At 37.7% G+C, this 26,639-nt stretch overlaps 2 protein-coding genes across 2 annotated transcripts; one reads left to right on the top strand and one right to left on the bottom strand.

The window, feature by feature from the left end:
* Positions 1-1,785: 1,785 nt before the first annotated feature.
* On the bottom strand, positions 1,786-26,563 carry gnpat (glyceronephosphate O-acyltransferase). The gene is made up of 16 exons (XM_039692603.2): positions 26,389-26,563; positions 25,540-25,731; positions 24,189-24,365; positions 22,989-23,118; positions 14,566-14,693; positions 13,579-13,654; positions 12,928-13,079; positions 11,593-11,723; positions 10,969-11,192; positions 8,716-8,967; positions 8,562-8,641; positions 7,870-8,010; positions 6,802-6,901; positions 6,539-6,632; positions 4,787-4,848; positions 1,786-3,341 (listed from the first exon to the last, which is right to left on the bottom strand). The coding sequence occupies exons 1-16, from the start codon at positions 26,416-26,418 to the stop codon at positions 3,298-3,300; spliced, it is 2,013 nt and encodes a 670-aa protein (XP_039548537.2). The 5' UTR covers positions 26,419-26,563; the 3' UTR covers positions 1,786-3,297.
* On the top strand, positions 18,986-20,894 carry LOC120493767 (zona pellucida sperm-binding protein 3-like). The gene is made up of 8 exons (XM_039692604.2): positions 18,986-19,582; positions 19,664-19,782; positions 19,857-19,960; positions 20,026-20,203; positions 20,282-20,399; positions 20,473-20,555; positions 20,630-20,721; positions 20,795-20,894. Exons 1-8 carry the CDS (start codon positions 19,028-19,030, stop codon positions 20,845-20,847), a joined length of 1,302 nt encoding a protein of 433 aa, XP_039548538.2. The 5' UTR covers positions 18,986-19,027; the 3' UTR covers positions 20,848-20,894.
* Positions 26,564-26,639: the final 76 nt, after the last annotated feature.

The raw sequence follows: 26,639 nt of genomic DNA, 5'->3' as shown, positions 1-26,639 counted from the left end.
GACTCAATGAACAACATCTCAACACTAAATGATGAAGACCGCCTCATAGACGCCTGTCTCAAAAACAAGCTGGTGCATTTCGACGGTATGGGAAAATAAAAGCCTGGGCAATTTTTTGAAGTTTATGGTATTCGTTTTGTTCATATTACACTTTTATTGTTAGTTTGAATTAATTTGACAGACAGCATTCGCTGATGTTGATCAAGCTAGCGCCATTCAGAGCTGCCAGCTCTTAATGAATTCACAGTGAGACACGCAATTGACACTTAGCAAGCAGGTTAGTTAAGCTCTCAGATTCTGTCAATTTTATTACGCAATTCAAAGAATAAATACCGTTTTGGCGCTTGTACATGTTACACCACAGATCCCTAGCGCACGTGAACCGATCGTCTCTACTAGCTAATGGAAAAAGAACATGAACTCTGTTGAAAGATACAGTATGCTACAACTTATCAAAATGTATTCCTCATGCATAATGTCGACCAATCATTTTTTGAACTCTTCCCTGAACTGAAATGTAGTAGTGGGCTGTATTTCCACACGACTGACATCAGGTTCAAGTACACACACAAGCCGGCACAAGCGCGACTCACTTGTGTACTGCAGTTTGGCTGGTGGTAAAGTTGCCCGTCCGCATACTGCCTCCCATGGCCGGAACTGGTATTACGACACCTGCCGGGCCGGAGCTAGTAATTTAGCATGCTAATTTAGGTTTATATCTCGGCAGCACTATAACTTGTCAGTTTTTTAATGACATCATTGCACTTATTTCTTCTCATTCTTTTGATGCATGTAGCTCATTTTTTAGATATTTTTACCTCAATTATTCCATATGGCACCTTTAAGTAAAAAAAAAAAAAAAGTCTTTACAACTTTTCCTTGTAACGGAATAATATTTGACCAGTATCTGTACTTTCACTCAAGAAAGGAAGTTATGTACTTTGTCCACCTCTGAGTTTCAAGAGCTTTGTTAGGCGAGAATGTAGCTGTTCAGACCTCGATTCATATATAAACATAGTGCATATTTGACAATTTGTTTAGACGTTTTCAGAGATATTGCTTTGCCATCACAGGGATAAATAGCATTGCATACTATAATATAATAGAAAACAGTTCTTTTAAATTGTAACAATATTTTATGATCTCTCTGTTTTCACAGTATTTTTGATCAGTCTTGGTGACTTCTTGCAAAAAAACATTCAACTATATTATATATTCAACTAACATTCAACTAAAGCTTAGAAAAAACCTTTCTATCCTCCTGTAGTCAATAATTTTATTCCTTAAAACTTTGGTGCATATTTAAACGTTTTTTCCTTGCAAAATAATCGTCATGCCTTAAAATAGCTTGAACTAATTAACTCTGCTCTACACAATAACTCTACCCTTGCCTCATTTAGAATATGCGGTTCTATGAATATGCAAATGAGCCCTGCCTCCACTCACTCACACCAGCTCAGAGATCCACTGGTTGTCAATCACACGTTGACCTGATTGGTTACAAGGTAGTTTGTGACGTCAGAAACACCAGCGATTTCAAACCGTGATTTTGAGACCGTCTTTGGTTAACTTCAATTTTAAAGAGACAATACTCAGCAATGGTGTGGCCTTATGAATTCACACATGGTTTGTCTTAAAGCATATTGAAAACACTACATTCAGATATAAACAACATTAAAAATGTGATTTTCACCACAGAGGGACTTTAAAAATCAAATAAAACGACTAGAGAACCCAAATTATGAATCATCATACACATTATAGAAACACACAACACGGTAAGCATTCACGTTTTACCTAGCTTTAATGCATATTTAGTCTTTAGTGCCATTTCTTCAAAATGTATCAGACACAATCACTGTTCAATCACAATATTAACATTATTAGAAAGACACACAATCAATATAGATATAAAATGTCCAAAAGTCAAAGGAGTGATTTCTACAGATTCCGTCAATCAATACCCTTTCAATCCACAAAGACGAATTCATCCAATTATGTAAAAAGCTGCTCGTCAATGTAAACATAAATCATTTCAGCGTTTTTTTTTTTTACTTAATTTGATGAATTGTGCAAGAATCAACCCAAACCCAGGGCGGATGAGCGCTATGGCTTTATATGGCTTGAGTTGTATAGTTGCATCCTCCATGCGGCGACCACAGACAGATAATGTCGTGATGATCAGTCCAAAATATGGGATAGAAAATTACCTGAATTTCCATTCAAATCCCCAAAATGGGCGCATATGTTCGTTTTTTTCAAGAAAGACTGCAGTGCAGCACATAAATGTATCTAAACTCTGTATATACTTCAGTTTTAGGCCGCAGTGTGAAAATTCAAAGGCAGAAAACCAAAACTGACATGCGTCAACTTCACACCATTTTAAAAGCTTATCTTTGTGATCTGGGTCAGTACGACTTAATTCTTTAATTCATTCATTCTGAAAAATAGATGTCATACTTGCAGTTCGACAAGATGTCAAGTGCGACATGCCTCTGTATCATCTGACCCTTTTTTTTACAATGAAAAGAACTACCGAAGGACAGTATGAAATATGCAAACAATGCAGTGATATGTCTAAAAACATGTTTTGTTTTAGCAGAAAAGCGGTTTAGTTTACAAGAGGCACGTAAACACTGATGGCAATGAAAAGTCTCCATACTTGGCTCATTAGAACACTAAAAGCTTCCCTTATGAGAGCAGACGCTCACATTTACCTTTTTTCTTTAGCTCCCAATATGTTAACACATTTGATTGACCTATTTTTGTAACATGATCCCTAAAAAATTTGATCCTTGAACAAACAAAAGCGTCCATGTCTACAGAGCAAAAGAAAATAATTCAAATCAAACAAGTCACGGAAAAAGAGAAAACCGACAAAAATCCAGCAGGAATGAACAGTAACAGTGTTTCGGATCAAAGCGAAGGCTCTTTAGTGCTGACATGGATTAAAACGAGCGCAAATGGCGGTAACAGGATGTTCAAACGGGAATGAAAAACATCAGAAGTGTCGCTGTCTTCATGGCAACATCAGAGCAGTTTAAACCTCGTCTGATAAAGACATAAAAGATGTCGGCCGATCACAGACGCGAACCTGCTGCCGAGTTTGTGAAAGAGGGAGAGAGATAAAAAGAGTGCTTCTAGCGTCCCAGATGGCAAACCCGTGACGTCCCTTTAAAGCTCGATGACAGGTAACCTTTGAAGTCAGCGAAGCCGTGCCCCCTTGCAAAATTTGGCATTATGCTAATGAAGGCAGTTTAGTTTGGTTTGGCCCTCCAGAGACTTGTGCGTGTACGACTACAGTCGAGCGAGGACGGGCTTCTGGGTAGGAATTTTACCTCCTGTGTGACAGAGGAAAAGACAAGTGAAAAGTTCAGATGAGCGGAGCTGTAAAATGGAACGGAGAAGCAGGAGGTCATGGCAGAACGGCACATCGACACGACAAGAACTGGGTCACGGTGTAAGATGAGGAACACAAACCAATTCTGTGAGCGAAAACTTTTCTTCTCTACTCTTTCCTTGATATTGATGGAATTTTGAAATCAGAAAAATCACGTACCGTCTGAGTAGCAACTACATTTGAATTTGGACTTAGTTTTTATTTTAATTTGAGTTTAAAGGGATAATTCACTTTGAAATTAATTTTTGATATGTTTTAGCTTGCCTAAAGGGCATCCAAGATGTAGATGTCTTAGTTTCCGTAGTATTTTCAAGTTTGATATATTTAGGTCAAACCGTTCTTGTCTATCAGTCATATAATGCAGGTCTATGGTCACCACCTCAAAGAGCATGCACAGAGAAGTCCAAATTAAACATGATTTAATGACTCGTAAGTGTAAGTACACATTGACGGCCTGAGACACGAAACGAGCGGTTTGTGTGAGAAAACGAACAGTATTTATATTGTTTTTACCTCTTGTAAACACAGCCCTCAGAATACTTGGACGTGGCTGTGGTTACATGAGGTAAAAACAATATAAATACTGTTCGTTTTCTCACACAAACCGCTCGTTTCGTGTCTTAGGCCATCAATGTGTACTTCCATTTATGAGTCATTAAATCATGTTTAATTTGGACTTCTCTGTGCATGCTCTTTGAGGTGGTGACCATAGACCCTCACTATATGACTGACAAGAACGGTTTGACCTAAAAATATGAAAATTGAAACAACTGTGGAAACAAAGACATCTTGGATGCCCTTGAGGTAAGCTAAAACATATCAAAAATTAAATTCAAAGTGAACTATCCATTTAAGTTTGTAATGTAATGTGCTTTTAACATTTTTATTAGTTTTTCTATTTATTGTTCTTTTCTATTTTCTATTTATTGTAGCTCATATTTGAATTACTAAAAACTTTTTTTTTTACTAGTTTTAGGTTTAGTTAATAAAAACAACATGACGGTACAACAAGGAAGCATTCCACGATAAACGTTTCAAACATTTCATGACATGGATGTCTAAGTGCTGTACACTTATATCAATAAAAATGACACATGAATAAGCCAAGAAAGAGATCTCAAAGGTCACTACTGAATTTACTTCCCATCGATTCATCACACTGGATGTCGTCGACCACATTGCATTATGGGAATATGTACATTAGTATGTATACTTGTTATTCCCAAACGTAACACTGTACATGTTCCATGTATACAATGCAACTTACTATGTGCGGTATACTGTAATACTATACACTGCAGAAATATTTTGATTATTATATTAGAATGTGAATGTTCAAACATTGCCAAACTTGAACATAAGCTATTTTGATGACATCACACTTACCCAGCGTATCCTCCAGTGAGTTCACTGCAATCTTGTTCACCTTCAACATCACCTGATCTCCTCTGTGAGAGACAATTCAGTTCAGTTAAACAACCATAACATTTCAAAAGCCCATTATTATCTAATGAAATAAATACTATAGGGCTGGGCATTGACACACATTTCACGATTCAATTCGATTTTGATACCTTTGGATATATATCAGTTGGATATATATATATGACAGATTTTCCTCAAATAAAAAAAATATCTCAACTAATGCTGTAAACTCTACAGGGAACCCTATCAGTAGGTAAATTACTATAATATTACAGGTTAAAATTAACATTAATCTCGTTTCATGCATGCCTTATCATGATAGAATCATTTGATACTATAACCTTATCGGTAGGTAGATATGTAACCTTAACCTTAAAGGGTTAGTTCACCCAAAAATGAAAATTCTGTCAGTATTTACTCACCCTCATGTTGTTCCAACCCCGTAAGACCTTCGTTCATCTTCGGAACACAAATTAAGATATTTAAGATATTAAGATCGCTCCTGCATACAGTCCATAGGCTTCTTGAGGGACTGGCTCTTGCTGTCCTCGAAAAGTCATTAAAGACATCGTTAAAATAGTCCAAGTGACTACAGTGGCTTAATTTTAAGTTTATCAAACGACGAGAACACTTTTGTGCGCAAAAAAACAACAAAAATAACGACTTTATTTCAACTATTCGTTTATTTCTCCCTCTGCGCGAGTCAGGTTACTAGTTTAATAGCGTAAGCTTCTGTTATTGTACGTCACATGCATCACACACACATGACCAGCGTCGGCCAATAGTGAGCCTACGTGTGACGTAGCTCTACGCAATCACACTACGTTAACTGACTTACAGGCTCATGGAGAAGAAGGTGAATAGTTGAAATAAAGTCGTTATTTTTGTTGTTTTTTTGCGCACAAAAGTGTTCTCGTCGTTTGATAAACTTAAGATTGAGCCACTGTAGTCACTTGGACTATTTTAACGATGTCTTTAATGACTTTTCGGGTACAGCAAGAGCCAGTCCCTCAAGAAGCCTATGGACTGTATGCAGGAGTGATCTTAATATCTTAAATATCTTAATTTGTGTCCCGAAGATGAACGAAGGTCTTACGGGGTTGGAACAACATGAGGGTGAGTAAATACTGACAGAATTTTCATTTTTGGGTGAACTAACCCTTTAAGTTTCATGTCAAAATGATCTTTGTATAATTTCCTACACATAGGGTTACATCACCTCCTCATAATGTGCATTGTATGCTAGTTATATTAATCAGAGTATAAAGGGACACAACATTTCCAGCTCACTCCAAATCATGCAAATGAGTCAGCCTCCAAACAAAGAAATGTTTCCCGCTTTAAATTACACCCTTTTCATCGGTCAAGCCAATTTAAGAGCTGTGACCTCTGCAGAAGTTGTATCTCAGTGACCCTGCCTCATCTTTGATTCGTTCTTATGGGAAAAGAGAGAAGACATCCAGCCGACGCAATGCGACCTCCCCGCATAGGCGGGCCCTCAAAGTTACAAGCCATGTTGTACCTTTCCACAACAACTGACACAGACTTACATAACGGAAGTTTGTAATTCTTTACTCAACCTGGAAGAACCTGACTGCAACTTCGACCTATTAAACCATCAAGGCTTTCATCCAAGACTACATCTGGACAAACATCCACATCTGCTCTCAATATTTCCCCCCAGCCCCAAAGCCAACATGAAAATGGACTTACACTTTGACCTTCCGCACGGCTTTGAGCCTCAGGAGAGCTGCCAGAGTGTTCTTCTGCAGGTCTGAGGATAAAGCTTCATGACACTTCAGACGGCCTGATGCCACGGTGACAAACAGGGAGAAAACAGAAGATTTAAAGGTCTAATAACAAGCATACACAGCACAGGAGACGCATAATCAGATCACCTGCGATGGATGTCAATACCAAGTGTGAACAGGACCTGATACAGTACGTAAACAGCCAAAACAGTCGCCCTGTGTTACCTGCCAAGATGAGCTTCAGTGCAAAGTTCCTCGCAGTGGGAACAAACTCCTTCTCCGTCAGGTTCTCATTAGTCTCCTCACACAGATAGCGACAAACCACCTGCACAAAAACACACACAAACTTAATAGACCCTTTTACAGTTGGTAAACATGGTGACGTTTTTTTTTGTGTGGGCGGAGCTTAGGTGGAGGCAGAAAGATCCATCTGGACGCTTCACTAACGCTAGTTAGCAAGGATTGTTAGCTTGTTTTTTTAATAATGACTGGAGAAAATCCGATATTATCTTAATGTGTAAGGTCACTCAGTGTCCAGGACCACGATTGTAATTTCCAAAAGTTATTTTTAACGGACGGAATTAGATTGGCCGACACCTTGCCTTCACACGCTCACTCAATGCATGGATGATCTGACAGGATTAACGTACGTTACCTCGGTTGAGTGGCCTGACTTCTACACCTACCTTATAGAGAAACCGATCGTAAATAGAAACTGAGGGCATATAAATCTTTAGATGCCTATATGGTCCTGTACAAGACTTGTGTGTGCGATCCGCAGTTCTGCCGAGCCAGCGCCGAGACCACGACAATGTAAAGAGACATTAAAGTGCGATTTTAATGATGTGAATATTTTCTAGAAATAAAAGTTCCAGATTCAGCATATTCATTTTTCATCAATTCTTGCACCACACAACACAACAAGATGACATTTAATAATAGTAACAATTATTTAAGCTCCTTATTATGTAGCCGAATCTGTGCTGTTTTACATTGACCGCCTCCAGTTTACACTTTGTTTTGCCTCCAGCTAGCGCCGTGACGTAACTGTGACGTCGGCGCAAAAGGGGTCTATATGAACCCAAGATTGGTGTTTTATTTGAAAACCCCTTAAGAAATAAGCTAAATTATACAGGGACAACTATTAAACTATTCCCACAGACAACACTTTGAATTAATATGTAACTTACTTTGTTCAATTTAATTCACCCTTGCTGATTTTTGTAATTATTTTTTTTTTATTTACTGACCCCAAACATTTGAATGGTAGTTGCACAGTGTGTAAGGCGTCACCTGGTATCCTTGCAGGAAGGGGTCCAAAGCTGCACACAGGAAAGCGAGGGTGCTTTGACCGCTCGCTGACATCACAATCTCATGCTCCAATACCTGCAACACTCCACGCTTCGTGAGCAAATAACACGCTTCTTCAAAATCCTACAAAAACACACACACACACACACACACATTCAATAATATGTCTTAGAAACACTTTATTAAGAAGACTAGAGGCGAGACGTAATTTGATTTCACATCAGAGAGTCACGATTTGGTTTTTAAAGGATTCCTAAACTATTAAAGTCCCCGTGAAATCAAAATTGAACCTATTTACTTTGTTAGCGCATATTACTAGTCTTGTGGTGAACAATTAATCCGTGCAAGTGAATATATATAAAAAAAAATGCTTTACCTTAGTAATCTTTAATCAAAATCTGAAAAGTTACTTCCGGTCTGGAACGGTTTCTTTTTCTGATGACGTAGGTTTCACAGTTTGGGTGGGGAAACGCTTAACCACTCCCCTCAAACCGTTAGTTTGCTATGAGCGAGAGATGGAGAGGAGGAGCGCTAGAGTAAAACCCTGCCCTCTGTTCAATATTCCGTTTCCTTTGGAAATACGTCACAGCACTGGAGAAAAATCGTTTGCAACTTCCGGTTCACGGGGACTTTAAAATCATTAACAATGTTCAAACTAGTGAATATCCTCGAACCTGAACCGAGTCCCCAGGGCAAAGAATAAATTCGTTGGAGAACATGTTCCTCAGGAAGCTGAAACAGTTGTAGATGTCATCTAGAACAGAAATCACTCTTTATTAGTGGTACTAATCAAGAGGAAAACATGTATGTAAGTGATATCTCTCACACCTTTTCTATTGGAGTTTGCGCTTTGCATGGCCAGTGCTAACAGAGCCGGTCTCAGAAACACGTGGAGGATCTGGTTCCTGTAGGAGGCACAGGAGAGCACGACGACGGCTCGGTGAAACACGGCTTCCTCTGGTGTGGTCTCGACCCCCGGCGCATCCGTGATGCTCAGCTGGACGTGTCCCGCGGACACAGTCAACAGGTGTGTGTGCAGAGCTAAACTACAGCTGATGACTTCACTGCAGGACGCGTGATCTACAGAGAGACGGAGAGATCATATTATAAGGGAATGTTCAAATTAAGGTCACGTAAGCTGCCATAAAGCTATTGGATTTCTCTGCAATGAATTATTCATCGAGCGCATTTCCTTTATTTAAGCAGATTCTGCATATCCTGGAGATATGCATGATCATTTTTGCCATTCTGAGAAAATATGAAGAATATGATATATGATAATGTGATACAATTTCAGACGGCTAAACTTTCAAATTCAGAGATCTTCATTCAGTGATACAAATAGTTTGCCTGTATGTAATCAAATATTTAAAATGATTTCATTTAGGACTTTTGATTAACCATCAGAGAGAACATTTATTCAATGCAATTAATTAAGGCAGACATGCCTTAATTAATTATAAACAAACATGAATTAACGATCAACAACAGTACAGTATTGTACTGTTGTTGATTGTTAATTCATGTGTGTTTTTGATGCAATAACTAATGCTCGTTTATAACATGTATGAAAAAAAGATATTTTGAAGAATGTTGGTGACTAAACAGTTGTGGGGCACCACTGACTTCCATAATATGAAAAATAAATAAATAAGTCAATGGAAGTCAATGGTGCCCCATAACTGTTTAGTCACCAGTATTCTTCAAAATATCTTCTTTTGTGTTTAACAGAACCAAAGAAATTCATACAGCTTTGGAACAACTTGAGGGCGAGTAAATAATGACGGAATTTTCATTTTTGCTTGAACTATCCCTTTAAAGGTGCATTGCGCAACATTTCATGTTTAAAAATAGCCGTTTTCTAACCCATAGATGCTTAAACAATCGTCTGATGGGCTGAATGAGCCCTTCTCTGATCACTGCGATCGCCTCTATAATCCTGTACAGTAAAATAAATAAGAGGGATTCGGGCTCGAATCTGAGACTGGGCGTGACGTCATGCGTATTCACGCTCTCCTGGCTATGTGCCTATGTCTTGCAGGTTAAGTGTATTCAGCGCCATTCTCCGTATCAGAGATGACAACTCGAGCGACACAACTTTAGAGAGAGCTCTTCACTTTTTGCAGTTAAAAAAATCACTTAATTTTCAAAGAATTGTATTATTATTATAGTTTTATTTATTTGTGATGTTTTTTGTTGTTGTTTTATAAATGCTCAATGACGATTGTTTAAAAAATGTTTAATCAAAACATCACTTTTTTTTTTCTTTTTTTTTAGTAATCGTTGCGCAGGACAAGACTTTGGTCGACTAAGGATTTCTTTGGTTGACTACAGCCCTAGAGATTTCATTAGTAATTATGTGTACATATTAGGGCTGCACAATTAATCGAATTTGTAATCGCAATTACAATTATGGATGCCACAATTATGTAATCGTTCAAAGGCACAATTAAAAAAAGTCCACTTTTTTAAAAAAGTCCATATTATTCTGTGTGCTTAAAATGTGTTTTTTTTTATTTACAGCTTATCTTAAGGGTTTTTTTCCCCCATTGTTTTAATTTTAGTTAGTGTAACATTATAATTAGCATTAAAGCAACACTATCTAACATTGTTTACTTAAAATAATATTTCCAAAATCTTATCAGTGGTTCATCAAGTCGTAACAGGGTGAAAGGCACTCCTGCCGTCGCCTGACGGGGTCTTTATCACTTTTACTGGCACTATGTAACTTCAGGAACCCGACCACAAAAAGAACTACAAAATTCGATTGCTTTACATCAAGCACTACAATAGTCATTATTTCATTTTTCTTCATTTCTGTTGTCGCAATACATCATCCTTTTATGAATTCATGTAACACACTCTACCTTGACTGTGGACATAGTTCATTCTAAAGCCGGTGCTGGATAAACAGCGAGCGTGCGTGCGTCGGTACGCTAAATTATTTACGACAGCGGCAATGGACAATTTCGTTTGAAATTGAAATCCGCTGAAACTAGCCCACTAGCTTTGGCAAATGCAGTGATTAGCTCTACCTTAGAAAGTGGTCAGCCTGAGGTTTTGACAAGGTGCTTCTCTTACCAGGCCAGTCCAAGAACGCTCCAAACGCCAGTGCCAAGTGCCTAAGCCAGTCGGTCTGCTCCGTGAGAGAGGAGAGGTCCAGGCCATCCGGGTTCTGCAGCAGCAGCGTGGCGATGAGAACCCAGGGCTTCAGAACCATGTTCTCCTCCTGTATGCGGACCAGGCGGAACGCAGTTTCCTTCAGAAACTCGTGATTCTCTGTGCTGGGTTTCTGAGGAATGAACCTGATTTAAAAAAACACAGAACAGAACAAGGTGCTTCTGTTATTAAACTTGCTGTGTCTGAAATCTGACAGTAGGAAAAAAAAGTCAAAAATTGGCAAAAAATTTGATAAATATGAATCTACTACACAAAAAAATAATATTGAATACATGAAAACATGCATGTACACAATAAGTACATTTGTATCAAATGGTTAGTTTAAATGTTTGTACATACATAATAGTTAAAGACACCGAATATAAAGTGGGACCCAAACTCTAATTTTCTATTAGTATAATGTACAGTGACTGGTGTAAGGTAAACACGCTATGTGGCTGCTAGCATGCTTTGTGTGAATAATGTTGACCTTTAGTGCAAAACTTAGGGTTAGGGTTAGGTTAGGGCTGATTGCAGGTGTCTGACCTTGGCAGCAGGTTGTACTGACAGCGGTTTATCTTTCCCTCTGCCAGACTGCGCAAAGATACAGGATGACCAAAGTAAACATGCATACTGCCATAGTCCTCGCTCAGGACCCGCCGGGCCTTCAACAGACCCTGTGAGAAATGGAGGTCAACAAAAACAGAACAATTAAAACTCTTGAGGTCTGTCTTTTCAGTAATATGTCCGGATGTTACAAAAAAAAAAAAAAAAAAAAAAAGCATATATTTACAAACTTTGAGTGAGGATTTATGCCTGAAACATTGAAATAATATTTGCCAAAGTGGTGAGAAAAATACATTTTATTTAACACATATTCTACAAAAAGACTTATCTTTCTGCTTATATATATATATATATATATATATATATAATATAGATATATATATATATATATATATATATATATATATATATATATATATAGGTCCTATATATAGATAGATATTTAAATATACAGATATATAAATATTTATACAATTTGGTTTATATATATATATATATATATATATATATAGATAGATAGATAGATAGATAGATAGATAGATAGATATTTTAGGATTTTTTGAGTATATATATATATATATATATATATATATATATATCGTTGTCATTTTTGTTACATCCATTTGTACACTATAAGAAAAATATTTAAATTATTTATTCTTTCTAGGTACATACTTAACATTTTTACACACCATTCAATGGTTTGCCATCATTAAATTGATCAAAAGACTTAAATTGTTACAAAATATATATATTTTTTTAACTTTCCATTCATCGACGGATCTAAAACAAAATGTGTCAAGTTTTCCACAAAAAAATATTATAAAAATAATATTAATTAATATTAATTAAATAATACATAATAATAATAGATGTTTTTTGAGCAGAAAATCAGGATATTAGTATTATTTCTGAAGGATCATGTGACATTGAAGACTGGAGTAATGAGGCTAAAAATTCAGCTTTGGTCACAGGAATAAATTACATTTTAAAATATATAAAAATTGTTTATTTGAAATATAAAAAAATTACATTCTTACTGTATTTATCACTTTTAACAAATAAATGCAGGCTCGGTGAGCATCTTCTTTCAAAAACATTAAAAAGTCTAAACCGATCCTAAACTTTTGAACAATGGTGTGTGTGTTGTTGTTGAATGTTGTATTATTCCATACAAATTACGTATTTTTTTGTTGTTGTTGCTTTTTTACCGAAAAACAAGAAACTGATTAAGAGAATATTTCTTGCTGCATATATTTTGTTCATATACATTATGTCAGAACATAATAATGCGTAGAAGAAGGCCATGCGTACTGAGGTGGACTCTTTGGGCTTCGGGACGCCGAGCAGCTCACGGGCGTACAGGGACTCTTCCAGGATTCTCTCGTAGCTGATGCTGACAGGAACCAGAATCACATCGAATAGCTCTCCTTTAAAAAAAGGCTCCATCACAATATTCAACAACCCTGAGGGAGAAGAAGAAATGAAAGAGTGTGCGAGATGAAGCTGACACAAAACGGTGTTCAAAAGAGGTGGACCTTTTTGTTTCTCTCATTCATCTAAATTTGCTTTTGTTCGGTTTGATTGATGAGCTGCCACCGTCGGGCTCTCCGGGTTTCAAGCTGTCGTTTTGAACCTTTGTGCCATAAATTAGTCAGGGGTGCCATTTCATTCTGGGACTATGATTCAATTGAGAAAATCCTGTGAAATTTCATTTAGCTGGCATCTCACTTCCTGTGAACAAGCAATGCAGACGCCTGCCCCAAAAAATGTTTCCTGTCACCTTGAATTTATTTGTGCAGCAATAAAAAAGGCAGAAAAGTGTGAAAAAGCCTTGACGCTGCACAATACATGCAGAAGTCAGCAAAGAGCTTTTATCAAAATGAAAAATGTCACAGCAGCACAGCCTGCCTGTTTTTGAAATTGCATAAAAATGTTACAAATCGATAGTCGAAGTATAATTACCCGTCTTTGGTGTAAGAGATTTGCACGTCCTGCTTCTAGTTCCTTCCAAGAAGAATTCAATTGGGGCATAACCATTCTGAATAAACAACATATAACAGGTTAATACTTTTCAACAGTGTATATTTTCAACTGTCAAGACTGGAAGTTTACATTAAAGGGTTATTTCACCCAAGACTTAGTTAAAGGAGTAGTTCACTTTTCAAAAAAATTTTTGCTGATAATTTACTCACCCCCATGTCATCCCAGATGTCCACGTCTTTCTTTCTTCAGTCGAAAATAAATTAAGATTTTTGATGAAAACATTCTTGGATTTTTCTCCATGTAATTGACTTCAATGGGAACCAAACGGTTCAAGGTCCAAAAGACAGTTTCAGCAAACTGCAAACTGTTCAAAGGGCTTTAAACGATTCTAGACGATGAATAAGGGTCTTATCAAGCGAAACGATTGCTCATTCAATAAATAAATAACAAAGTTTAAGTTTTATAAGCTCAAATGGTCACCTTGCTCTGTTCTGTGATGCGCGTTCGTGACTCTCCTGTTCAAACTCTTTCATCAAAATGAACAAATCTTTTTCCGAGTCAATTCGTTCATTTCGTTCGTTGAATGAACCAAATGACTCGAAAAAAAAGATTTGATCCTTTTGTTCCTTATTCATCGTCTGGAATCGTTTAAAGCCCTTTGAAAAGTTTGCAGGTTGCACTGAAACTCTCATTTGGACCTTGAACCGTTTGGTTCCCAGTAAAGTCCATTATATGGAGAAAAATCCTGGAATGTTTTCATCAAAAACTCTTTTCAACTGAAGAAAGAAAGACATGGACATCTTGGATGACATGGGGGAGAGTAAATCATCAGCAATAGCTTTTTTTTTTTTTTCTTTAAGTTAACTACTCCTTTAAATCCAACACATTATGAAGCCTGTATTTCATCCTATATTAAAGGTCTAATTTCCTGCTCATTTGTTCAGTTGTTTGGGTGAAGGGTCTTACCCTCAGCATGGTCTTCACATACTCAGAAAACACAGCCCAGTAAAGTTTATCTCCTCCAAACGACCGGCGGATGAAAAATGCTCCCGACATACGCAGCATCTCACCAATAAACTTCATGCTTATGAAATCTGCAGGAAACATCATGACATTAGTAAACACTACATGTAACGAATGAGTTACATTGAATGAAATCAACAGTTTTAATCACGTTACTGTAAAAACCATGTAAGATGAAAATATTAACTAACTTTTTCTAGAAGAATGCAAACAGCATATTTCAGTTTTTTTTTTGTTATTTGTAAATTATTTTTAATTTCATTTTTATTCATTATAAGTAATATGTTTAAAGAAACATATGTTAAACTTAAAAAAATTCAGTTTGCATTTGCATTCTTATAAAAAAAATCTGTGGAATCATGTTACAATTTGATTAAATTTGTGCTGATTAAATCTAATAATCGCTTATCATATGCAAGTAAACCGTGCAAATTATACTTTGTTCTCGAATTGTCAATGCTAACAACGTCAGCATTGCGTAACTACATATAATGTCCTATAATGTATCCTTGTTTTCGCATGGGTCCAGTTACAGTCTCTTTTTCTGTAGCCACTCCGAACTCCTCCGAACGAAGTCTTTTGCATTTTACAGCGGATGAACCTGTCACTGGTGATTGTCGTTTGAACATTTCTGGATCCGCTATCAAATTGATACGTTTAATTATATGAAGTGCTGTGAGAAAAGACTATAAATCTCCACATCCAGTATCCTCACACACAATATAGCTCTTCTTTATGTGTACAGATGTGACGTAATGACTCAATATAGCCGACTAGCCGAGACTCTTCTTTATGTGTACAGATGTGACGTAATGACTCAATATAGCCGACTAGCCGAGACTCTTCCTTTATGTGTACAGATGTGACGTAATGACTCAATATAGCCGACTAGCCGAGACTCTTCTTTAGGTGTACAGATGTGACGTAATGACTCAATATAGCCTACTAGCCGAGACTCCTTCTTTATGTGTACAGATGTGACGTAATGACTCAATATAGCCGACTAGCCGACACTCTTCTTTATGTGTACAGATGTGACGTAATGACTCAATATAGCCGACTAGCCGACACTCTTCTTTATGTGTACAGATGTGACGTAATGACTCAATATAGCCTACTAGCCGAGACTCCTTCTTCACGTGTACAGATGTGACGTAATGACTCAATATAGCGGACTAGCCGAGACTCTTCTTTATGTGTACAGATGTGACGTAATGACTCAATATAGCCGACTAGCCGAGACTCCTTCTTCACGTGTACAGATGTGACGTAATGACTCAATATAGCCTACTAGCCGAGACTCTTCTTTATGTGTACAGATGTGACGTAATGACTCAATATAGCCGACTAGCCGAGACTCCTTCTTCACGTGTACAGATGTGACGTAATGACTCAATATAGCCGACTAGCTGAGACTCTTCTTTATGTGTACAGATGTGACGTAATGACTCAGTATAGCCGACTAGCCGAGACTCTTCTTTATGTGTACAGATGTGACGTAATGACTCAACATAGCCGACTAGCCGAGACTCCTTCTTTATGTGTACAGATGTGACGTAATGACTCAATATAGCCGACTAGCCGACACTCTTCTTTATGTGTACAGATGTGACGTAATGACTCAATAAAGCCTACTAGCCGAGACTCCTTCTTCACGTGTACAGATGTGACGTAATGACTCAATATAGCCGACTAGCCGAGACTCTTCTTTATGTGTACAGATGTGACGTAATGACTCAATATAGCCGAATAGCCGAGACTCTTCTTTATGTGTACAGATGTGACGTAATGACTCAATATAGCCTACTAGCCGAGACTCCTTCTTCACGTGTACAGATGTGACGTAATGACTCAATACAGCCTACTAGCCGAGACTCTTCTTTATGTGTACAGATGTGACGTAATGACTCAATATAGCCGACTAGCCGAGACTCTTCTTTATGTGTACAGATGTGACGTAATGACTCAATATACTGTAGTCTACTAGCAGAGACTCTTCTTTATGTGTACAGATGTGACGTAATGACTCAATATAGTCTACTAGCAGAGACTCTTCTTTATGTGTACAGATGTGACGTAATGACTCAATATAGCCGACTAGCCGAGACTCTTCTTTATGTGTACAGATGTGACGTAATGACTCAATATAGTCTACTAGCAGAGACTCTTCTTTATGTGTACAGATGTGACGTAATGACTCAATATAGCCGACTAGCCGAGACTCTTCTTTATGTGTACAGATGTGATGTAATGACTCAATATAGCCGACTAGCCGAGACTCCTTCTTCACGTGTAAAGATGTGACGTAATGACTCAATATAGCCTACTAGCCGAGACTCCTTCTTCACGTGTAAAGATGTGACGTAATGACTCAATATAGCCTACTAGCCGAGACTCCTTCTTCACGTGTAAAGATGTGACGTAATGACTCAATATAGCCTACTAGCCGAGACTCCTTCTTCACGTGTACAGATGTGATGTAATGACTCAATATAGCCGACTAGCCGAGACTCCTTCTTCACGTGTAAAGATGTGACGTAATGACTCAATATAGCCTACTAGCCGAGACTCCTTCTTCACGTGTACAGATGTGACGTAATGACTCAATATAGCCGACTAGCCGAGACTCTTCTTTATGTGTACAGATGTGACGTAATGACTCAATATAGCCGACTAGCCGAGACTCTTCTTTATGTGTACAGATGTTACGTAATGACTCAATATAGCCGACTAGCCGAGACTCCTTCTTCACGTGTACAAATGTGACGTAATGACTCAATATAGCCGACTAGCCGAGACTCTTCTTTATGTGTACAGTAGGGGTGCAACGGTACACAAAAATCATGGTTTAGTACGTACCTCGGTTTTAAAGTCACGGTTCGGTACGTTTTCGATACAGCAAAAAGAAAGAAATGCCAGAGAAATTTCCTATTTGTTTAAATAAAAAATATATTTTTAAATAAGTGTGAGTTTTCCTAGATCTTGAAATTTCAGGTTTATAAATGGGGGTCATCTTTGAAGGATGAACAAATAATGTTTTGGTCATCACATTAAAAATAACATTTAAATATATATTTATTTATATAATATTTGAATTCTGAAGTGCTGGAAAAAGATGTGTGAAGTACTTGAAAGCATTTCACTATTCCAGCCAAACTGGTTCCAGGTGGTGTTACTATATTAAATCCATGGTGAATGTTGCTGGTCTGTGGATGTAGAGTATTGCTAGTTCATTCACGGCACAATGTTTCTCCTGGTTTCCACGACAGCGCTGTTTGATCTAATAGAGATCTATGGTTAATAACGGAGAAAAGTGACCGCTTCTCACTAGATGTCGCAGTGATGTTATTACCTCAGTGGCGAATTCAAATGTTTTCTTTACCGGATCTCTTAGCGCTGTGTAGTAACAGTGTTGCTTGATGGAGATCGGCTCGCGCTGCACAGATGTTGCAGGTCTGAACTGATAAACGATACCAGCACATAATGAGTAGCGCAGTTTCGTTCTGCTTTCATTCGCTTGCCATTTGATGTTGCGCAACGTTGTGTTGGCCGCGCCAGCACGAATTTTGTCGGCAGGAAAAATTATCCAAGCAATCGTTCGGTTTGTATGTGTACCGAACCGGAAGCCTCGAACCGAAACGGTTCAATACGAATACATGTACCGTTACACCCCTAGTGTACAGATGTGATGTAATGACTCAATATAGCCGACTAGCCGAGACTCCTTCTTCACGTGTACAGATGTGACGTAATGACTCAAAGACATGCTCGAATCTCCAGTGGAAATCCACCAGTACCACTGGAATTAAAAACATTATTACAAGCAAACCGCTTTGAATCGAGCTACTGCAAGCAGACAGTTTTAAACACTGGCTGGTTATGTATTTTCTCAAAATATGTATTTTGGATCATTTTTAACCCCCCAAAAAGCTACGGACTGCAGCTTCAAAATTAAACTTCTATTCGGAAGTACTTCACAATATGCAAGAAAATGTGTGTCTCCATCTTCATGACATCAAAATTGTATTATCATTGTCTGACAATACAACAAGAAAACTTTGTTTTGTTTTCTCAGCATTCAAGCACAACCTTACATGGTTTTTAAGCAATCTATTCGACCAGTGTGAGTAGGTAACCTTGCTCAAATTGCAGAGTATGTTCACCTTAAGCCTTGTCTGTGAAACCAGGGGAAACCATTTTTTGTACTGTGTTGGTTCTGCTTGACGTCCAATTTACAAAGCAAGTGAGGCACCTGGATCTAGGTGTGTACAATGCTTTTAATGAAACACGTCTGGGAAATCGTTAAGCTTGACAAAAGGGGTGGAGTCTCTTTAATTGCCTGCTCTAGAAAAAGGCACAGCAGAAGACTTACAGGTATTCTGGAGGTTCCTGAAGTTTTTCAGCAATGGGATTAGTGGCTCTCAGTATTTCTGGATTGTTGCTGCTAACAGCAATTGATTTGTGTTTTGCACAGTGGTCAGGATTTCAACAAGGCCAAGACCCAGTAAGATTTCAGCAGCAACAGCCACCAGTTTTAGTTTCTCAGCAAGCTGTCCAAGGCCCACATGTATCAGCATCTTTTAGGTCTCAAATGGCTGCAATGAACTCTGTTGAGGCTGACCCATGGAATCTTCTTCAAGAGCCTGGAAATACTCAGTCCAAACAGCTAATGGAGGGTCCTGTTGCACCTTTGACGTGGCGTTTCCCAATAATGCCAGAAGAACCTCAACAGCCAGATGTGCCTTTTGAGCTGCGTGTACCTGTAGCTGCTGAGAGTATTGCTGCACAATGTGGGGAGAACCTTGTGCATGTGGAGGTTAAGCAGGATTTATTTGGTACTGGTCATCTGGTGAATCCTTCATTCCTCACTTTGGGAGGCTGTGCGGTTGTAGGGGAGGATCCAGAAGCTAAAGTCCTTATCTTTGAATATGAGCTCCAGACATGTGGCAGCTCTGTGACGGTAAGTGACTGCTAATGGGTCAACCCTAGAAAGTGTAAAAGCCAGGTCTGTCCAGTAAACTGTTTCTTGTGCTTCTTTCAGATGACTAATGATGAGCTTGTTTACACCTTCACCCTCCTCTACACTCCAGAGGCTTTAGCAGGAACTCCCATTGTAAGGGCTGATGCAGCAGCTGTTGGAATTGAGTGTCATTATTCAAGGTAAAAACAAACTTGTCAAAGCCATTTTGCCAAAGGTTACATTTTTCTTAATCTTGTCTTACCACATCCACTAGGTTGCAAAATGTAAGCAGCAATGTGCTGATGCCCAGCTGGGTTCCTTTTGCTGCTACACAAGTTGGAGAGGAAGTTCTGGTGTTTTCCTTGAAGCTCATGACTGGTAATATGCAATGTTAGAATTTCAGAAGTGGCTAGGGAATGTTGCCAACATGAGTTTCGTTTCAGATGACTGGATGTTTGAGAGGCCATCCAATCAGTACTTCCTAGGGCAGTTCCTGAACCTTGAAGCTTCTGTGAGGCAATACAACCACGTCCCTCTGCGTATCTTTGTGGGAGACTGTGTAGCTACTGCAGTCCCTGATGTAAACTCTTCTCCAAGATATTCCTTTATTGAGAACTATGGGTTAGTAGGGAATCTCTCCTTAAACTCCCGTTTGCAAATGGTGCCTAAAATCTTAACACACGCCATTTCTCTCTTCAGGTGCCTGGTTGACGGAAAGCTCACAGGCTCTACTTCCAGTTTCATGCGCAGGGTTCAGAATGACAAGCTGCAGTTTCAGTTGGAGGCTTTCAGGTTCCTGCAAGCTGATAGTGGCTTGGTATGCAATTTGGGCTGTAGATCTGTGGGCAAGTTCTCTTACTAGTCATGTTTAACTGTGTCCTCTTCTTTAGGTGTACATCACCTGTAGTCTAAAGGCTGTTATGGCCTCTACCCCGACAAGTCCAGAGAACAAGGCTTGCTCCTTCAATAATGGGTATTGCATACCATTTGAGACCTCTAATGATTTGAGTTGGTAAACGGGTAAGCAGTTTTCTTTCTTGTCAATAGATGGACTTCTGTAGATGACAATGACCAGGTGTGTATGTGCTGTGACTCCACATGTGGTTCCAGCAGAAAAGGACGAGCACTACCTGATTCAGGTAACGTAGGAAGTCTTTGTATTGCTCTTGCAGAAGGACTTTCAATTTCTCATCTAGTCTTTGTCTTTTTCAGGCCTGGTATCAGAAGGGAAAGCAACCCTTGGCCCCATTGTCATTGCTAACTGATGTATTGTGATTGCTGAGAATTGCCAATAAAAGTCTCTATTACTGAATTTACTTGTCATATTTTGTAAAGGCATTTTGGACCACCAGAACTGCTTCACTTACGTTAACTTAAAGTTCTTGTGCAGGAATGCAAAGATTTCACTGAATAGGAACTGGTGTGAACACGCGGTTGTAAGCAAACTTTAAGTCGGAAGGCTGAGTACCCTACCTTTTATGCATCTTTGAGAAAGAGACCAAACTGCACTTTGGACAGATGTGCAGAAAGTGCACTTCTGTGCAGAAAGTGAATTCTCAAGGATCAAGTGGTTTTACAAATGTGACTCTTCAAGTGAGAAGTCCATTGTATGTTACTCTGTGTAAGCCAAACCAATAGACTAGCTTCAATTTAGTGTCTGTAGATGATAAATTGCCACCTTGAATTACAAAGCTGTGTTCTTTGTAATAGCAAACATCCATGTTGGCTACAGCAACGTATGAGGGTCCCCTTACAAAAAATGTGCTGTAATGCCACTACCACTACACCATACCGGCTTGGCTCGCCTTTGTTTGGTTTGCCACTGTGTAGAAGTTGTACCTGTACCTGCTTTTGGGTACTTTAGGTTTTTTTGTCTCACCTCCGGAGAGGTTTTGAGGTGATGCTAAAATGTGACGAGAAAACAATGCTGATTGGTCGGAGAGAATCTTCACTGCGTCATCACTGCGCGTGCCAGATGGAGTATCCAAAATATCCCCACCATTTTTAAATAGTTTGGCCAGAGATCGTTACTATTATTATGGCAACTCTTAAGAATATGCCGTGGTCAAACGAGGAGGTGCAGACTTTCCTTTTGTTTGGTTGCCAAAGAGAGGATCCAGTGAGAGCTTGATAGGGCAACGAGGAATGAAAGGCGTCGCTATGATGACCGGGTACTATTTGTGGCGGTACTGTCTGCAATGGAAAACGGAGTGAAAAGCGAGACGAGTCGAGGTGGTACTAGTAATGGAAATGCGCCATTAGTATAATTAAACTAAAAAGGGTATGCGTTAATCTAATTTATGTACTTGTCAGACTTGATAGAATTTCAAATGTTTCGACGTTCCAGCTATTACTCTTTGTTCTAAGGATACTGTTTAGACCAGGGCCCGTGTTCATTAAGATCCTTCATTAAGATCAAAAACATTCATCTTAGTGAGGAGGCGGGGTTCACCCTGTTGCTATGTATGACACAATCTTTTAAAGACTGTGATTGGTTGGTTGTCCAAGAAGGGGAAAAAAGAGTGAATTTAACTATAGGGTCTATTCTAAACTTTCACTTTGAAATTACATGCATAATTTTTCCTATTTTACCATTCTCTCACACACATACACACATCATATATGTGTATATAAATCATTTTTTTATTATTCCCTATGCTGTTAATTTCCTAGAAGGTATTTGTTTGGCTTAGAATGATGAATATTGTTCCACTCTTTCCAACTGCACTGATTGTTGGCATGCCTAGTGGTGATTTGAATGTTGGTTTTAACGTAACAAACATGGAATCAAAACCAAGAAGGACAACAGAGCCCAACTTGACAGAAGAACAGTGTTTACTGTTAGCCCAGTTAGTGGATAAACTTTAAGGCCATCCTAAAAAGGAAAATTTGGGCTGGGTTTCAATCTATAGCATCTTATTAACTCACCGTCATCCATTGTCTGCAATACATTTCTCCTCTGCTAAAGAAACTGTTTAGCCTCTTCGTCCGTAGTCCTAACAATTTTAACCTTAAGACCTATTTTAAGGGTTAAGATACTCTCTGAATTACTTTTTTCTTTACTAGGATTTTTTCTATAATTTTAAGAGTAAACATCCACATTTCTGAGAGTTTTGTCACTTTTGTCACTACTCTTTGCATTAAGATTCTTTATGAATACAGGCCCAGGTCATCCCTCAAAACTCCCAGAGAGAACAAGAAAACTTGTGGGATTAAAACACACTGTTGAATCCAAACTCTCTTCTCAAGCGAATCAAATGGGTGTTTAGAAGGCTGGCATAACAAGTTATAAGACCAACATTTTGTGGCTAGAACTTTTAGACCAAATCAGAAAAAAAAGAACAGATGATAAAACAATTGCAGCATTGCGATTTTGATGACTACCCTGTTCACACTTCACACCCACCCATTCCAGCTGCAATCACAGGCAGGGGGAGGTCGTACATGTAGAGTAAGTATGACATCATCAGGAAGTCCATGTAACTACGGTGGCTGGGCAGAAGAACCACCGGGTGCTCCTGTACAGCCTGCTGGAGCTGGAGAGGGAAAACATGACAAATCAACTCTATTTACATGGTACATTCATTTAAACAAATGGCAAGACCATGATTTTTTTTGTATGAAACGCTCACCAAGGCTGATTTGATCAATGTCATTTATTTGTGTGATTACAAAGAAATTCTAATACACGGATTTGCAGGTCAATCAATATGTCTAATTAGTATTATTGGAAATTGCATAATATTTTTTTGGCAATTGTGATACACTACCATTCACTATATATAAGGGCTGTGCAAAGATTAATTGCGATTAATCGCTTCCAAAATAAAAGTTTGTGTTTACATAATATATGTGTGCTGTGTATAATTATTTTGACTAAATTCACACACATGCATGTATACATTTAAGAAAATGTGTTATTCATATATAAAATATTTATATTTATGTATATATAATATAGATTATGTATATATATATATATATATATATATATATATATATATATGTAAGGATTTCTACATCTTTATTTAAAAAAAATGCTGTTCTTTTTGAAATTTCAATTCTTCAAAAAAAATCCTGAAAAATAATACCATGGTTTCCATAAAAATATCAAGCAACACAATTGTTTTCAACTGTGATAATAATAATAATAATAAAAGCATCAAATCAGCATATTAGAGTGATTTCTGAAGGAATACATTTTGAAATTATATTCAAATATAAAACAGTATTTAAAAGTCTAATAATCTTTAACAATATTACTGTTTATTCAGTATTTTTAATCAAATAAATGCAGCATTGGCGATTAAACACTAATATTCATATAATACCCTGTGTAGGAAGCCATCAGCTGAACTGACCAATAAAGATAATATAATTAATATGATAAGCACATTTAAACAGACAAATACGAGACCATAATACTAATGAGAGCGTCAAAAGGAATTTAAGCCCCTCTAAACCCCTGTAACCTCTAAGCATTAACGCTGATGATTTCAATTAGAACATGTTTCAGTAACATTACTGCTTCTAGTGGTCAGCTGACAGTGTCTACACCAGGTGTATTAGCAGGAATGTATGTTGGGGACAGTTAAGAGTCGCTCACTCTCTGGATGCCCTCCTCGTTGACACACACGCTGCGGAAGAGTCTCTTGAAGGCTTTGCTGAGCATGAAGGCGAAGAAACGTACAGTGCTGAGCTGAAGTCGTTGAGCCATCTCGTCCAGAATCAGAGACGCTTCCTCCGTCACACACTCACTACTGTCTCCTGATTCTGATGAAACCTACACACACAATTCAGTAGCCATTAAAACACCCAGGGTTTGATCTGTGTTTTTAAACATTGGTTCAACAATACAGATGCTGCTGTAATGAACAATGCACCTAATGACTACTTTACTGTGAAACGATTAATCGCATCCAAAATAAAAGTTTGTTTTTACATAATATATATGCGTGTGTAGGGTGTATAATTATTTTGTATATATAAATACACACATATGCATGAATATATTTAAGAAAAATGTGTTGTAATGTGTATAAATATATCAAATATTTATATTTATATTTAATATTAATTTTGTATAAATATACATAAAGTATCTACAAGCAAATATCTCTTCAATATATACATGCATGTGTGTGTATTTATATATACAAAGTAATTACACACACACTACACACACATATGTTTTGTAAACACAATTTATTTTGGATGCGATTAATCGTTTCACGGCCCTACTGTATTTGGTCCCTGTCACTTTAATTCACTTGATGTCCTCAAATATAAGTGAAAATATATAGATTAAACTGCGTGACCAAATTTTTTATTTATTTTTTAATTCTTCGGAACACAAAAACAATCATAAAAAGGTTAAATGGTCCTGAAAAAAAAATAATCACACTTGTATTCGCGGTCAAAAATGGGCGCTTTGGAAAATAATGGAAGAGAAATTTAATCTAGTGGAAACGTTTGGTATTGCGCACAATTGAAGTCTCACTGAAAGCTAATTTCTTTTAGATATCAACCTCAAATTTGGACACAGCCTGTTTAGATTTATGGCTTTTTTTTTCTCACAGTTTTAGAGTAAAATGTGCGTCATTTAAAATTAAATAGTGCATTTTTCATTAAAATACATGTAGGCCTAAATGTAAAAAATGTTTTTTTAAAAAGCCAAAGAGTTAAACTATGTTGGTAAAACAAAACTCTTGACCATAGTTAGCTAATGATTTATTGATCGCTTTAGGAAAACGAACCCAGAGCATTACTGACAGACTGGGAATAGAGGTGCAGCAATGTGAAACATAGTGTGTTTTGAACATTCAAGCATGAAAACCTATTCTAGACCCCAAACGCACAAGCAAGACTTTGTGAAAGGGCATAATAGGTCCTCTTTAAAAGCACAAGCAAGTTATTGCATGAAAATATGGCATTGAGGGAATGGTGGCGCTCTGTACCTGTTTAATGACATACTGCAGGTGGTCCGACTGCAGGACTATGGTCTTCAGCATGCTGGCTTTGCAGGGCACTAGACCTTTATAAAGTAAGGGAGTGTAACATCTCAGTGCGTATCTCAGATCACTGGAACGCCGCCTCTCCTCCAGGACGTCTTCAAAATCATCCCGCTTCTTCAGCATCCGCTGCCTAGACTATATGGAGACAGGAAACATGTTTGTTTATAAAGCGATAGGATGATGGTGATCAGTGATGAAAGTTTAAGGGCTTTTATTATTACAATTACATAAAAAAATGAAGATTAAAATTACAAGGACCGATATTCTTGTATTCTCGTGTTATTCAAAACCTTTTGATTTGCTTATGCTAAAATGGTTTCAGTACATTAATATATATTTGAATTCAAATTGTGCATATTAATTAATTTACAGAATGCCCAGAGTGTGCATATCTGTAATATGTCCGAAACTGTTTATAATTTATTTGAAAATAAGTTATATTTCATGAGATCGTTTGGATTGTGCAAAATTCCTTTTTAATCATTTGTGTTGTTTCATTGCTTTAATGACTTTCTAAAATGCAGTTCATTAGTCAATAATTAATAGGTAGGTCCATTTATTTGTAAACAATGTAAACAGAACTAAAAATGTTAAAAATGAATAGATTGAAATAGATTTATCTTAAACATAATAATTAATAAAATTCCGCCATATTAAATATAAAGTTGGCACATTTTCAAAAAACTATTGACTTTATGGAAGCCGGTTTATAAGATTCACACTGCAAGTGTTGCAAGCATGTACTACTTTGTCAGATAGCATGCAAAGACAAAAATGCACTGAAACACTTACCGAATACAGTGTTCTAGACGTCATTTCCATTCAGTATCTATCAAAGCATGAGTGTAGCATATCAAATGAGTTCTGTGTGAGAAAGTTTGTATCAAGGTTGATCGCTCGTGTCACAGAAATTCCTCATTCCTGTCCTGTCATAGAAATAGGCCACAAGTCAAGAGAACAGCAGCTGGAATGACGAGCGAGTATGAAACAACAATTACCGGGTGGGCGGGGTTTGGTGGAACTGCTGACAGATTGGGATTGGT

Source organism: Pimephales promelas, chromosome 13, assembly GCF_988280905.1.
Source record: "Pimephales promelas chromosome 13, fPimPro1.hap1.1, whole genome shotgun sequence".
NCBI lineage: Eukaryota > Metazoa > Chordata > Actinopteri > Cypriniformes > Leuciscidae > Pimephales > Pimephales promelas.
This window is presented reverse-complemented; position numbering and strand designations above follow the sequence as displayed.